The sequence below is a fragment of the Lepus europaeus genome, chromosome 16 (assembly GCF_033115175.1).
Source record: "Lepus europaeus isolate LE1 chromosome 16, mLepTim1.pri, whole genome shotgun sequence".
In the NCBI taxonomy this organism is placed as follows: Eukaryota; Metazoa; Chordata; class Mammalia; order Lagomorpha; family Leporidae; genus Lepus; species Lepus europaeus.
Window position 1 is genome coordinate 75,622,095 of NC_084842.1, and position 16,622 is coordinate 75,638,716.

Below are 16,622 nucleotides of genomic sequence, written 5' to 3' on the forward strand. Positions count from 1 at the left end.
TCTTTCCTAGAACCTGAGAGGGGCATAGTCCTGTTGATCACCTTGATTTTGAGCGTCCAGCCTGATGAACTGTGAATCATTAAGTTTCTGTTATTCGAGGCCACCTAGTTTGTGGTACTAGTACAGGAACGCATGCATGAAAGAGTTCACTCATTTTCATGGCTGTATGGCATTCTGTTAAATACACCCAATTGTATAGTCATCCTCCTGTCAAGGAACATATGAATTGTCTCCAGTATTTTGTTCTTATGCCTCATACAGTGATAAAAATGCACGTTTCCTGGAGCACATGTGTAAGACTACACCTAGAATAATCACCTAGAAAAACAATTTACTGCTTCATGGGGTTTGCACATTGTATATGACAAATTGTTTTCCAGAGACATAGAGGCAACATACAATCCAGTGCAGGATTTAAATGATCCTATTGATACACAGGCTGCCAAATGCTGCTATTGTCTGTAGACTTGATATGTTCCATAAGAACAAATATGTATAAAATAAATGTTGTATGGGAGTATGCATAGAAAAGTTAACTTTCAAGAAGAATCATTCCTGCAATTTGGGCTACTAAAAGAGGAATAAAGAAATGAGATTGAAGAAATGGGAGAAGGCAAGGGGCAAGAGGATGGGAGTAGTCAAGGTGGGAGGAAGGGGGCGAGGGAAAGAGAGAAAGAAGATGGAATGGAGGTAGGACTGGGGACAGAAGAAAGGGAGGAGGAGGGAGGTTGAGGAACAGAGGGATGAAAGGTTGGGAAAAAGGGGAAAAAGGAGAGAGGAGACATTCCATTCATTCCTAAATTCTATATAGAATAGGATTTACATGTAAAGTTTGTAAAAACAAAACCAAATATTTTTGAAACTTTCTTCATATACTTAATATCTTTTAAAATTATGTGTTTCAGAGTTCTAGCTCATCTTGAGTAATTTGTTAGCCCTAAACATACTCCTTTTTTCTAAGATTTAGTTTATTTATTTGAAAGGCAGAGTTACCAAGAGGTGGAGAGGCGGAGAAGCGGAGAGGCGGGGAGAGGGGGAGAGGCGGAGAGAGGGGAGGGAGAGACTTCCATCTGCCAGTTCACTTCTCAAATGGCTGCAACAGCTGGTGCTAGACCAGGTCAAATCCAGGAGTCAGGGTCTTTTTCTGGGTCTCCTACATGGATGCAGACGCCCAGCGCTTGGGCCATCTTTTGCTGCTTTCCCAGGCACATTACAGGGAGCTGGATTGGAAGTGGAGCAGCAGGACATGAAATGGCACTCCTAAACACACTTCTAATTCACTTCTCACCTATACCCTAAATGAATTGCCTGAAAACAACTAGTGGAGAAAATATATTTCCTTAGAAATGGTTAGTGGAAAAAAAAAGTAGATGGGGCCGGTGCCATGGCTCACTTGATTAATCCTCTGCCTGCAGCACCAGCATCCCATATAGGCACCAGTTCTATTCCGGGTTGCTCCTCTTCCAGTCCAGCTCTCTGCTGTGGCCCCGGGAAGGCATTGGAGGATGGCCCAAATGCTTGGGTCCCTGCACCCGCATGGGAGACCAGGAGGAAGCTCCTGGCTTCGGATCAGCATAGTTCCAGCTGTGGAGGCCATTTGGGGGGTGAACCAACGGAAGACCTTTCTCTCTGTCTCTCTCACTGTCTGTGAAATAAATAAATAAACAAACAGGATCTATGATAATATTATGCAAAATAAATAAGAAAACATAAAAAAATCAAATGGAAAAGTATTCTAAAAAATCCAAGTTTTCACAAAATGGGTGAAAGTTGTAAATAAATATTTTTATGATAAGCCTTAAAACAAATGAGCAAAATCCATCAAAGCAGTTGTCTTTGTGAAGGAAGCACATGATACACAGATACAAGAGCTCAGGAGGAAGATGATGGATCAGCCAAGTATGTGAAATGGAAGTGGGCAGCTCAGAGGAAAAAAGTGAAGAAAGCAAATATCTTACACAATGGGCCGGACGTTGTGGAGTAACTGAGTTAAGCCACCACTTGGGACACCCACATCCCATATTTGTGCTTGAGCTTGATTCTAATTCCAGTTTCCTGCTAGTTCATACCCTGGGAGGCAGCAGATAACAGCTTAGGTTACTTAGGTCTCTGTCACCCACATGAGAGATGTAGATGGTGTGCTGGCTCCTGACTTCACTCCTGGCTTTGGACTGGCCCCACCCAGCTGTTGCAGGTTTTGGAGGAGTAGGGCAGCAGATGAATGGTCCCCATCCTCCCTCTCCCTCCCCCTCTCTTCTCCCTATCCCCCTTCTCCCTCTCCTCCCTTGCCTCCCCCTCCCTTTCTTCCCTCTTCCTGTCCTCCCTCTCCATCTCCCCTCCCCCCTCTTCCTCTCCCTCTCTTTCTCTCTACCTTTCCCTCTCCTCTCTCTCCCACTCCTCCCACTCCACGTCACATTTCCCCTCCTTCCTCTTCTCCCTTTCCCTCTCTTCTCCCTGTCCCCCCTCTCCTCCTGCTCCCTGCCTCCACCTCCCTTTCTTCCCTCTTCCTGTCCTTCTTCTCCCCCTCTTCCCCTTTCTCTCCCTCTCCTCCCTCTCTCTCTTCTCCCTTTACCTCCTCTCCCTCTCTCCTCCCTGCCCCTTCCTTCATCTCCTATGTTTCAAATAAGTAAATACCCTTTTAAAGAAATATCTCACAAAGTAAAGGCAAAATTAGAAGGTACATATGCAAGAAAGACAGTATTGACCACACAGTAAGGAATGTAAGCTGACTGAAAGATGAAGAACATGCTAAAGAAATTCAAATAAAGAAACCCTATTTTAAAAAATTAGAGGATGAAAAATGGCATAAAATATAGGTAGGGAAGGAATAGATTAAGGGAAGCACCACCCTTGAAAGAAATAATGGGATAGAATTTTCACTTGAAGACACAATTCAAGAAGATGTTCTTGAAATAGTAGATAATTTAAATCATCTGCTGCCTCTTATGAGAATTTTCAGAAAAATGGAATCAGAATGGGAGACACCATTCAAACACAGGCACTCAGAATGTGATGTGGGTGTCTCAAGCAGTCAACATTAAAATATATACTAATATATTTAGATGACTTCAAGAAAAAAGGAATCTTTTGAGCAGCCAACCAAACTCAAAAAAAGTATATTTTGAACCAGCAAAAGAGATGAAGAATCATTTCATCTTGAAATTTTCTAATCATTTTGAGGAAAGGAAGGTATTAAGTGATAAGAAAAGTTTAATCAAATAAGAATGAAAGATAGGTTTATATGGCTTGTATGTATGGTAGAGGGATTTATTCATGGTTTAATCTAGAGTTACCAAAATTGAATTTATTGTGAAAGAAGGTAAAGATTCTTCCAATAAGGAGGAATTGCTTCATAAATCATTTCTTCTCTGTGCTGAGTATAGCAGAAAGTTTCCAATAATTTTCTGTAAAGTAACATATTGCTCTGTTCAAATCCTGCATAAGAGAAAAAAAGTATTGATGACATGACAAATGATAGGTGGATATAAAAAAGAAGAGTTCTCAGAAGGCACCAATCCAGGCAAAGTTAGGATAATGAAAACAGACCCTTAGAGGAGCGGATGGCTTTAGGATGAGGAAGCACGTGGAGTCTTGTCTGCTTAGTACTCTTCCTGGCCACGGAGAGCTGCCTTTGCCCACATCCACGAAACCCTGGCATGAGCTTCCTGGCTCTTACCTAACCCACTTCTACCACTTCCCCTCAAGAATATGGGCAACAACAAGTCAGATCGATCAGAAGCCTTGTTGGGAAATTTTGTAACCAGAAGAAGATGCTCTTGCCAATGGAAGAAGTCCTCAGTTTATGAGGATCCAGAATCATCATAGCCATGTTCTCTACCACTTGAACAAACCCAGTCTGAGAAGCAGGGATGAGATTCATATTCCACATGACTTTCAAGTCTTTTGGTCTAGTTGTTGCTGATACTATCTATAACCCTGCCCTTCTTATAATTGACTTATTCCATGAACCAATAAAGTTCCTCTTTTTTTTTTTTTTTTTTTTGACAGGCAGAGTGGACAGTGAGAGAGAGAGACAGAGAGAAAGGTCTTCCTTTTGCTGTTGGTTCACCCTCCAATGGCCGCCGCGGCCGGCGCACCGCGCTGAACCGAAGGCCGGAGCCAGGTGCTTATCCTGGTCTCCCATGGGGTGCAGGGCCCAAACACTTGGGCCGTCCTCCACTGCACTCCCTGGCCACAGCAGAGTGCTGGCCTGGAAGAGGGTCAACCGGGACAGAATCTGGTGCCCCGACCAGGACTAGAACCCGGTGTGCCAGCGCCGCAAGGCGGAGGATTAGCCTATTGAGCCGCGGCGCTGGCCCTAAAGTTCCTCTTTTGATAAGCTATATTATAGTAAATTTTTGACATTATCAACCTGAAGAATTCAGAATAATACACCCAATAAAACTAGAAAGGATGATAACAAGAGATGGCATTAAAGTCAAAAAATATTTGACACACAGTGGAGAAAGAGCTATTAGAGAAGCAGTGTTTGTAGAAGGAAAAGATAGGAAACACAAAGATCTTAAATTGTAATATTCCAAGGTCATAGACATATGGGTTAATTAAAATAAAAAAAAGCACAAGTGCCAGGAGTCTGTATATTTACTAACAGTTGATGGTTATCTGGATCAAGTCCAGGACAGCCTAGTTTGTTACTCTCCTAAAGGAGGCTCAAAGCCAAGCTCCAGGTGTCACCCAGACTGAGCTCTTTCTTTGGAGGTTCTGTGGTGGAAAAAGCTGTAGTCAGGGTTACTCTTCTTGGCAGATTCCAATTCCTTGTGGCTATATTACTGAATTTCCAATTTCCCTGCTGACTTACATCTGGGGGCTGCAAACAGCATCTGGGAAGACTGCACACATTCCTACCATGTAACCTCCTCCATCTTTAAGACAGAAATGGTGACTCATACATATTCATTCTTGTTTCCCATTTCTAGCTTCCTCTTAAGCAGTCAGAGAAAACACTCAACTTTTACTAATTAAATTTTTATTGTCAAGAACTTTCTTATTAACATGTAATCTTGTACATCCTTATGGGGCTCACTGCATTACTTCTAACATAAACACACACACACACACACATGCATACAACACACAGAGGAGAGAGGAGGAGAGAGAGAGAGAAAGAATATGAGTCAAAGAATATGAGTCAAACTAGTAAACCATTTCCTTCTACTTTGTGTTTAGAACCTACCAGCTCCTCTCTTCCAATTATTTATACAAAATATATATATATTATTATGCACTACAGTCACCTGACTCCACTATGGAACACTAGAACACCTTACCCTATCTGACCATGTTTTGATACTCATTACCCAAACTCCCTCTTTCCCTCCCTTTACTCTTCCCAGCCTCTAGTAGCCAATGTTCTAAGTTAAGGTTTTATTTGTTAACTTCCATCTATGAAAAATAGCATGCAGCATTTGTCTTTCTGTGTCTAGCTTGTTTTATTTAACACAATTACCTCCAGTTTTCATCCATTTTTCTCAAATGCCAGAATTTTACTTTTTTATGGTTGAATATTATTTCATGCTGCATGTATACCACATTTTTAGCCACTCATCGATCAGACAGCTATGTTGGTACTATGTCTTCGCTATTGTGAATAGTGCTACAGTGAACTTAGAGTACAGGTGTCTTTTTGACATGTTATTTTCATTTTACCCATCACATACCAAGAAGCAGGATGGCTAGGTCACACAGTCTATTTTTAGTTTTTTAGGCGGACCTGTTCTTCACAATGGTTGTACTAATTTGAATGGTACTGCCATAAAAATAGACATGTAGACAAATGAAACAGAAGGAGATCCCAGAAATAAATCCACAAACCTACTGTTAACTCATTCTTAACAGACACCAAAAAATACATTGAAGACACCAAAAAATACATTGGGAAAACTGGATATACATATACAGAAGTATCAAACAAGACCCCCAACTATATCTCACCAAAAAAAAAAAAAAATGGCAGGGGGCTGGCACTGTGGCTTAGCAGGTTAAGTAAGCTGCCATCTGCAGTGCTGGCATCCCATATGGGTACCAGTTCCAAAAAAGCCTGGATGCTCTACTTCTGATCCATCTTCCTGCTAATGCACCTGAGAAAGCAGTAGAAGATGGCCCAAATGCTTGGGCCCCTGCATCAACATGAGAGACCCAGAAGGAGCTCCTAGCTCCTGGCTTTGCATCAGCCCAGCCCTGGCTGTTGTGGTCATTTGGGGAATGAACCCACAGATTGAAGAACTTTCACTCTGTTTCTGCCTCTCCTTCTCTGTAACTATTTCAAATAAATAAATAAATCTTTTTTTAAAAAATCACCACAAAATGAATCAAAGATCTAAACAGAAGACCTGAAGCTATGAAACTGCTAGAAGAAAACACAGGGAAGATGACTCATTGATTTACCACAGGGGTTCGTCCTGCCTGTGGGCCATAAAAGATAATTTGGTCTGGCCCAGCCAAGGCAACTGCAGGTAGGACATACAATTCAATAAATCTATATCAGGTTAAAGTTTACACACACTTGATCTTAGCCAAAAGGGCGAGAAGCAATTCAGGTTAAAGTTTAAATCAGTAAGCGTGTATGGCCTGCAAATGACATTACAAATATCCAAATGGTTCTTGGCAGCAAAAAGTTGCCCTACCCCTGTGAGGTAAGGATTTTTTGGACAAAAGCCAAATGCATAGGCCAAAGAAAAAAGCAAAAATAAACAAATGGTAAACAAATGGGATTATATAAAATTGATTATATGAGGCTTCTACACAGTTAAAGATATAATCAACATAGTGAAAACAATAGAAAACATTTTCAAAGAACCTGACAAAGAATAATGCACTGAACATATAGGAAACTCAAAAACAACCATCAAAATGAAAAATCCAGTTAAAATATGGACAAAATATATGAATAGACATTTCTCAAAAAAATACATGTAGAAAACAAGTATATGAAAAAATGCTCTATTACTAGCTATCAAAAAAATCCAAGTCCAAACCATAATGAGATATCATGTCACTCCAGGTAGAATGCCTGTTAAGCAAAAAGAAAAAAAAAATAAGAACTATTGGCCCAAATGTGGAGAAAAGAGAATTCTTATATGCTGAGGGTTGGAACGTTTTACTTTTAAATGGCTCCTGTGATTAAGTAAGGCCTACCAAGTTAAATCCTTTCCTTTAATTTACCTGTGTGTGGAAGACAGTATAGAGATTCCATTGAAAACTCAAAATAGATCTACCATATGAACCAGCTGTCCCACTCTTAGGAATTTACCCAAACAAAATGAAAAGAGCATATAAAAGAGTTACTTTGTACCCCATGTTTACTGTAACTCAGTTCACAATAGCAAAGGTATGGCATCAACCCAAATGTCCATCAACTGATGCATGGATAAAGAAAATGTAGAGTATATACACTATGGAATACTACTCAGCCATAAAAATGAAAAATGAATGAAATTCAATCTTGCAGCAAATTGGATGCAACTGGAAACTTAGTGAAATAAGCTAGTCCTAAAAGACAACTATCAAATGTTCTCCCTGATTTGTGGTAACTAATAGAGTCCAAAAATGAGGCATGTATACAAATGGGAAAAAAATTTAACCATGCCATGAATATAGCATTATTAATCATGGAGCAAAGTTTGTCAAAGTAATAGCCCCACAGATTATGTGGGGAATGTACATTAGGTCATGGACAATCTTAGAAACCATCCTGGAATTCTTCGTGCCACACTATGGAAGACTCTTGCAGTAGATATCAGGGTATACTTTTGTAGTGCCCTTTCTGAGCTCATAATTTAATATTCCGTGGCATATGTATTAAAAGAACCAAGGATTTGAAGCCAATGAATCATTTTGTTTCTCTTTGTGGTTTTTAAAATGTATTTCTTGACCTTGCATCTGTGTATGTCTGGAATAGTTTCTCCAATAGATAGAAAAAATGCTATTACCTTCTTCCATTAAATGAGTAGAATACAAATGTAGACAAAATCTAGAAAATATCCCCTTAGAAAAATCTGGTGACACTTGAGCCCTTTCCAGCTTGTAGCACTGAAATTGAATTTTTATATTCATTGTAAAGGTTGGCAAAGGGAAATATTGTTATCCAACACAGAGCCAGTTCGGGCCAGAGGGCTTGTCTTCAGATTTTTATTAGAGCAAGAGCTTGGTCATCTCATGACTTAAGAGAAGCACACATATACATATTGTATTTATTTGAAAATTGTGCATTTGCACAAAGTGCTGTATTCTTTGAGCACCAATGTTATTACAATAGCTATTTGTTGAAAAAATTTTCCCATTATCAAGGTAGGAAGCTGAATTATTTCCATCTATTAGTATGCACCATACCTATTTGATGTATTTTATATTTGCTTGAAACCATTATTATTTGGGTCCGTAAACTTTTGGGGGTTTATTTATTATTCCCATCTCGCTTGTTTACTCTGTACCTTAAAGTCTACAATACAGAAAAGGTTATTTCTGTTTATGGGAGTGGTAAAAGAAAGCAGTAGAAGTGCTCTGTCTGCAGATACACAAGCTCTATAGAGTATCATTATGCAAGGTGAATAGTCAGGTGGGGTCAGCCTCCTGCTTGATTCCCTGGCACCTACTACTAAGCTCAACAGGGCAAACTCCTCCACACAACACTCCATTTAATCATTCAGCATGCCTGTGAACTATTATTGCCTAAAAGATGCAGAATAAGTACAAATTCGGGTTCCTTCCAGTGAGTAATGTTAGACAAGTGATTGACAACTCCAGATACAGAAGGCATCTCAGAGTTCATTTTAAAGTAATAAATACATATCACAATTAGATTTTTTTAAATATTGATTTATTTATTTGAAAGTCAGAGTTACACAGAGAGGAGAGGCAGAGAGAGATGATTCACTCCCCGGATGGCTACAATGGCCGGAGCTGCGCCGATCCGAAGCCAGGATCCAGGAGCTTCTTCCAGGTCTCCCTCGTGGATGCAGGGGCCCAAGGACTTGGGCCATCTTCTACTGCTTTCCTAGGCCATAGCAGAGAGCTGGGTTGGAAGAGGAGCAGCTGGGACTCAAACTGGCACCCATAGGGGATGCCAGCGCTTCAGGCCAGGGTGTTAACCCACTGTGCCATAGTGCTGCCCCCAAAATTAGATGTTTACTGATTTAAATAAGAATCTGTTCTTGGGGGTGAGCATTGGCCTATGGGTTAAGCTGCTGGTTGGAATGTCTGTATCCTGTATCAGAGTACCTGGGTTCAAGTCACTGCTCAGACTCCTGATTCCAGGTCCTCTGCTTATACTCACCCTGGGAAACAGCAGATGATGGCTCAAGTGGTTGAGTCATGTGAGAGACATGGATTGCGTTTCAGGCTTCTGGCTTCAGGCTGGCCTGGCCCCAGCTATTCTGAGAATTTAGGGAGTGAACCTGCCAGTAGTAATCCTCTATCTGTCTCTTTGTCAATCTCTCAAGTAAATTTAATAAAAAAATTAAAGAAAATACATTCTTAACAGTAAGCTGATAAATTTTATCTCTACAGAAGTAATTGATATTTTATTTTTATGTTAATGTAATATTAATACACAGAGAATTTGTAAAAATATGACACTCTCTACTTCACTCCATCTCTCTTTCCCTCTTTCTGTCTTTGCCTTTCTCTCCCTACCTCCATCCCTCCCTTTTTTATTTTTTGAGATAATGTGTTTTTAAAAAATATTTATTAATTTGAAAGGCAGAGTTACAGAAAAGCAGAGGCTGTCTGCTGGTTTACTCCCAAGATGGCCGCAATAGCCTGAGCTGTGATGATCCAAAACCAAGAGTCAGGAGCTTCTTCTTGGGTCTACCATGCGTGAGCAGGGACCCAAGGACCCAGGCCATCTTTCACTGCTTTCCCAGGCCATAGCAGAGAGCTGGATCCAAAGTGGAGCAGCCAAGACTCAAAACCAGCACCCATATGGGATGCCAGCACTGCAAGTGGTGGCTTTACTCACTACGTGATAGTGCCAGCCCTGAGACAATGTATTTTTTTAAAAGATTTATTTATTTATTTTAAAGTCAGAGCCACACAGAGAGAGGAGAGGCAGAAAGAGTGAGGGAGGGGTCTTCCATCTGTTGGTTCACTCCCCAGTGGCTGCAATGGCCGGAGCTGCGCTGATCTGAAGCCAGGATCCAGGAGCTTGCTGGAGTCTCCCACACGGGTACAGAGGCCCAAGGACTTGGGCCATCCTCTGCTGCCTTCCCAGGCCATAGCAGAGAGCTAGATCGGAAGTGGAGCAGCGAGGTCCCGAACCGGCTTCCGTATGGGTTGCTGATGCTTCAGGCCAGGGCGTTAACCCACTGTACCACGGCGCCAGCCCCAACAATGTATTTGTAATTAATAATACAGTCAAGGGCATGAAGCTCCACTAAATAAAGAGATCAGATCAAAAGGGGAAAGTACCTGACATATACTCTTAATTTTTATTATAAGTTCTTTGCATATGTTTACTCATTTAACCTCACAACACAATTATGTAGGTACCGTTATTATACCAATATTAGATTTTAATAATGCATTTATATGAGAATAATTTAAAAACCAATCACACATACATATTTAAAATGTCATTGTATTAATTAAAAAGTTAATATCATTTGCTTATGTAGTATAAACACCCATGTCCATTTGTGAATCATCTTGGGGAAAATAAAACCAAGAACTTTCACAGTGGTAATAATAAAGCATGAAAAATGACTGATACTTATTGAACATTTGTAATGGCATAAGCGCTATGACAAATATTTTATTAATGCTATGTTATTCATATAATATCTGTTTTGATTTCACCTAAAGAACTTGAGAGTTATAGAACAAGCTGTTTTAGAGATGATAGAGATGTAACAATTAATTAGCAGAATTGTGAAACTGGCATGCTGGCTTGAGAATAACCTGAAAAATAGAATTATGAAATTTTAGGAGACTTCAGATTTAAGAGATTAGACAAGCTGATTGGAGTCACTCAAGTTGTGGCTCAGAAAATGACTGCATTACTGAGAATGCTTATGGGAAATGAGTAAACAAGAACAAAAATAAAGTTGAATGGAAACTAAGACATAGTTGTTTATGCTAATGGAAAAAATCCTTAAGAATTGACATGTAGTGCTAACAGCTTCAAACCTACTTTAACAGGCACCCAGTTGATTTCATAGTCACACTAGGAGCAGTTAGGGAAGCCTTATTTACAGAAGAAGATAGAATGAAGCCTTATGCACAGAATCACATAATAAAATCTTGCTTCTCTTCTTTTGTTTTTCTATGATACAAATTTATTTCTGAAAATATGCTTCCAGTGAAGCCAGAATTCTATTCAGGTCTCCTTTATCTTTTTTCTCCAGTTGTTTGTCCCCAAAGAAACATTCTATTTAACAAGTACAAATTTCATAAATTTCATAAGTATTACTTTAGGAATATAGTGATTCTTCCCACCATGCCCGCCCTTCCACCCCTTCTCCTCCTCCCTCTCCCATTCCCAGTCCCATTCTCCATTAAGATTCATTTTCAATTAACTTTATACACAGAAGACCAACTCTATACTAAGTAAAGATTTCAAAAATTTGCACACACATGCACAAAAAACTGAGGACAAGTTTTACAATTAATTCTCATAATACAATTCATTGAGGACAGAATTTCTGCATGGAAAGTAAGTGCACAATGACTCCTATTACTAAGTTAACAATTAACACTCTTATGTATGATGTCAGTGGTCATCCAAGGCTCTTGACATGAGCTACCAAGGCTATGGAAGCCTTTTGAATCCACAGTCTCCATCAGTATTTAGACAAGGCCATAAGCAAAGTAGAAGTTCTCTCTTCCCTTCAGAGAAAAGTACATTCTTCTTTAATGGCCACTTCTTTCCACTGGGCTCTCTCTCACAGAGATCCTTCATGTAGAACATTTTTTTTGCCACAGTGTCTTGGCTTTCCATTCCTGAAATGTTCTCATGGGCTTTTCAGCCAGACTTGCATGCCTTAAGGGCTGATTCTGAGGTCAGAGTGATGTTTGAAGCGGTTATCATTCTATGAGTCTGCTGTGTGGACTGCTTCCCATATTGGAACATTCTCTCCTTTTTAATTTTATCTATTATTATTATTACCATTTGACCTTATTTATATGATCCATTTAACAGTTAATCCTATCTATATTATCACTTTAATGCTTAATATGTTCACTTTAACACTTAAGATGGCATTTTTACCACCCAGCTAATAGGATTTGGAGTCCTATGACAAGTTTTTAAACTGTGACCTTAGAAATAAGTCAATAGGAATGTATGCAAAACTATACAGCATTACAGTTACAAACTTCCTCCTCCCTATCTTATTCTCTTATTTTTTAGAGATCTATTTTCAATTGACTTTATACACATATAATTAACTATGTTAAGTAAAGAGTTCAACAAATAGTATGAAAAAGAGAAAACAAAGCTGTTGCTGTCAAAACAAGGGCTATTCAAGTCATTGCTTCTCAAAGTATCAATTTCACTTCTACATATTTCCTTTTAGGTGTTCTATTAGTTATCACAGATCAGGGAGAACATACGGTATTGGTCCCTTTGAGACTGGATTATTTCACCAAGTATGATGTTTTCTGGATTTATCCATTTTGTTGCAAATGACCAGATTTCATTTTTGATGGTGTATAGTATTCCATAGAGTATATATCCCATAATTATCTTATCCAGTCTTCAGTTTACAGGCATTTAAGTTAACTCCATGTCTTAGCTATTGTGAATTGAGGTACAATAAACATGGGGCTACAGGTAACACTTTTGCTTACTGATTTCATTTCCCTTGGGTAAATTCCAGGGAACGGGATGGGTGAGTCATGTGGTAGATCTATATTTAGATTTCTGAGGTATTGCCAAACTGATTTCCATAGTAGCTTTACCAGTTTACATTCCCACCAATGGTGGATTAGGGTATCATTTTCCCCACATACTCACCAGCATTTGTTGTTTGCTGATTTCTGTATGAAAGCCATTCTAACTGGGATGCAATGAAACCTCATTGTTGTTTTGATTTGTATTTCCCTGACAGCTAGTGATCCTGAACATTTTTTCCTGTGTGTGTTGGCCATTTGGATTTCCTCTTTTGAAAAATGTCTGTTTAAGTCCTTTATCCATTTCTTAAGTGGATTGTTTTATTGTTGTGGAGTTTCTTGATCTCTTTATATCTTCTGGTTATTAATTCTTTACCAGTTGCATAATTTGCAAATGATTTCTCCCATTCTGTCAATCAGCTCTTCACTTTCTTGAGTGTTTCTTTTGCAGTACAGAAGCCTCTCAATTTGATGTAATCCCAGTTGTGAATGTTGGCTTTGATTGCCTGTGCCTCTGGGGTCTTTGCTGAGAACACTTTACCTGTGCCAATATCTTACAAGATTTCCCCAATGTTCTCTAATAAGTTGATGGTATCAGGTCATAGGTTTAGGTCTTTAATCCATTTTGTATGGATTTTTCTATAAGATGTAAGGTAAGGGTCTTGCTTCATACTTCTGCATGCAGAAATCCAGTTTTCCTAGCACCATTTGTTGAAGAGACTGTCCTTGCTCCAGGGATTGGTTTTAGCTCCTTGGTCAAATCTGAGTTGGTTGTACATGCTTGATTGATTTCTGGTGTTTCTATTCTGTTTCATTGGTCTATCCATCTGTTTTGTACCAATACCAGGCTCTTTGATTATAACTGCCTTGTAGTAGGTCTTAAAATCTGGTATTGTGATGCCTCTGGGTTTGTTTTTGTTGTATAGGAGTGCTTTCGCTATTTGAGGTCTGCTGTGACTTCATATAAATTTCAGCATCATTTTTTCTATATGTGAGAAGAATGTCCTTGATATTTTGATTGGTATTATTTTTAATCTGTAAATTGCTTTTGGAAGTATGGACATTTTGATGACATTGATTCTTCCAGTCCATGAAAATTGAAGATTTTTCAATTTCTTTGTATAATCTATTTCTTTCTTTAGTGTTTTATAATTCAAATCATAGATATCTTTGACATCCTTGATTAAATTTATTCTGAGGTATTTGATTTTTTTTGTAGCTATTGTGAATGGGATTGATCTTAGAAGTTCTTTCTCAGCTGTTGCATTGTCTGTGTATACAAGGCTGCTGAATTTTGTATATTTTATATCCTGTTACTTGACCAAACTCTTCTATGAGTTCTAATACTCTCTTGGTGGAATCTTTTGGATCCCCTATATATAGAATCATGTCATCTGCAAATAGGGATAGTTGGACTTCCTTTTTCCCAAATTGTATACATGTGATTTCTTTTTCTTGCCTAATGACTCTGGCTAAAACTTCCAGGACTATATTGAATAACAATGGTGAGAGTGGGCATCCTTATCTGGTTCCGGATCTCAATAGGAATGCTTCCAACTTTACCCCATTCAATAAGATGCTGGCCATGGGTTCGTCATAAATTGTCTTGATTGTGTTGCGGAATGTTCCTCCTATAGGAATTTGCTAGAGTTTTTATCATGAAACAGTATTGTATTTTATCAAATGCTTTTTCTGCATCTATTGAGATAATCATTTTTTTTGTTCTGTAGCTTGTAAATGTGATATATCATTGATTTGTGAATGTTGAACCATCCTTGAATATCATGGATAAATCCCAGTTGATCCAGGTGAATGATCGTTCTGATGTGTTGTTGGATTCAATTGGCTAGAATTTTGTTGAGGATTTTTGTGTCTATGTTCATCAAGGAAATTTGGTCTGTAGTTCTCTTTCTCTGTTGCATCTTTTCCAGGTTTAGGAATTAAGGTGATGCTGGCTTCACAGAAAGAATTTGGGAGGATTACCTACTTTTCAATTGTTTTGAATAATTTGAGAAAAATTAGAGTTAGTTCTTCTTTAAATGTCTGGTAGAATTCAGCAGTGAAGTTATCCAGTCCTGAGCTTTTCTTTGTTGGGAAGGGTCTTTATTACTGATTCAGTTTCCATCTTGGTAATGAGTCTGTTTAGGTTTTCATGGCTCAATTTAGGTGGGTTGTACATGTCCAGGAATCTCTCCATTTCTTCTGTTTCCCAGTTTTTTGGCATACAGCTCTTTGTAGTAATTTCTGATGATTCATTTTATTTTTGTGGTGTCTGTTACATTTCCTTTCTCATCACTAATTTTATTGATTTGGGCCTTCTCTCTCCTTTTTTTTTTAAAGTTGGTCCAATAGTGTGTTGGGTTCAATTTTTACTTTGTTTACTTTTTCAAAAATCAGCTCTCTATTTTGCTGATCTTTTGTATTCTTTTTTGGGTTTCTTCTCTAATTTTCATTATCTCTTTTCTCCTAGTTTTGGGTTTGGTTTGCAGTTGTTTTTCTAGATCCTTGAGGCACATTGATAGCTCATTTTTTGGTACATTTCCAATTTCTTGACGTATGCACCAATTGCTGTAAACTTTCCTCTTAACCCTGCTTTTGCTGTATCCCATAAGTTTTGATATGTTGTATTGTCATCTTCATTTCTTTCCAAAATTTTTTTGATTTCTCTTTTGATTTGTTCTATAACCCACTGTTCAATTAGAAACATGTTGTTAAGTCTCCATGTGTTTGAGTATGCTCTAGGGATTCCTGAGTTGCTGATTTCCAGCTTCATTCCACTGTGGTCTGAGAAGATGCATGGTATAATTTCAATTTTTTTTTAATTTGCAGAGATTTGCTTTCTGCCCTAGCATGTAGTCAATGCTAGACAAAGTTCTATGCACTGCTGAGAATAATTTGTTTCTGCAGTTATAGCATGAAAAGTTGTAAATATCTGTTAGGCCCATTTGTCTATAGTGTCTATTAACTCTGCTGTTTTCTTACTGGTTTTTCTGTCTGGTTGATCTGTCCATTGCTGTACATGGGGTATGGAAGCTCCCCATCACTACTGTATTTGAATCTATGGCTCCCTTTATATCCCTTAATATTTCTTTTAACTTATAAGCACCTATAACTAGGTGCTTATAAGTTAAAATAGTTACATCTTCCTGCTGAATTGATCCCTTAATCATTGCATAGTGCCCTTCTTCGTCTCTTTTAACAGTTCTTATGTTAAAGTCTCTTTTTTTCTGACATTAGGATGGCTACACCAGCTCTTTTTTTGTTTCTGTTGGCATGGAATATCTTTTTCCATCCTTTCACTTTCAGTCTGAATGCATCTTTGTTGGTGAGATACGTTTCTTATGGGCAGCAAATAGATGGGTTTTGCTTTTTAATCCATTCAGCCAGTCTGTGTCTTTTAACTGGAGAGTTGAAGCCATTTACATTCAAGGTGGCTATTTTTAAATAATGACTTGGCCCTGCCATTTTTCCATAAATACTCCTGTTTTTTACTTTGGATTTCCTTTGTACTTTTACCGAGATTCCCCTATTTTACTTTCTTTCTTATTGATGACCATGTTTCTGTGTTTCTGTGTGCAGCACATCCTTAAGCATCTTCTTCAGGGCTTGAAGGGTAGTGACAAATTCAATTTCTGTTTGTCATGGAAGATATTTGTTTTACTCTCATTCATAAATGAGAGCTTTGCAGGGTATAGTATTCAGGGTTGACAGGTCTTTTCTCTTAAGACTTGGAATAGGGGCTGGCGCTGTGGCTCACCTGGTTAATCCTCTCCCTG

The 16,622-nt window shown here is 38.6% G+C and overlaps 1 protein-coding gene across 3 annotated transcripts in view; it reads left to right on the forward strand.

Annotated features, from left to right (window-relative positions):
• Nucleotides 1-16,622, forward strand: part of KCNIP4 (potassium voltage-gated channel interacting protein 4) — a 262,017-nt gene that overhangs the window by 189,610 nt on the left and 55,785 nt on the right. Inside the window, exon 2 of one of the 3 annotated variants that reach the window (XM_062212808.1) lies at nt 8,936-8,959. The exons of the other annotated variants lie outside the window; for them this stretch is intronic. Coding sequence (XP_062068792.1) covers nt 8,936-8,959 — 24 coding nt within the window. The remainder of the gene's footprint in view (nt 1-8,935; nt 8,960-16,622) is intronic. 3 annotated transcript variants of the gene reach the window in all.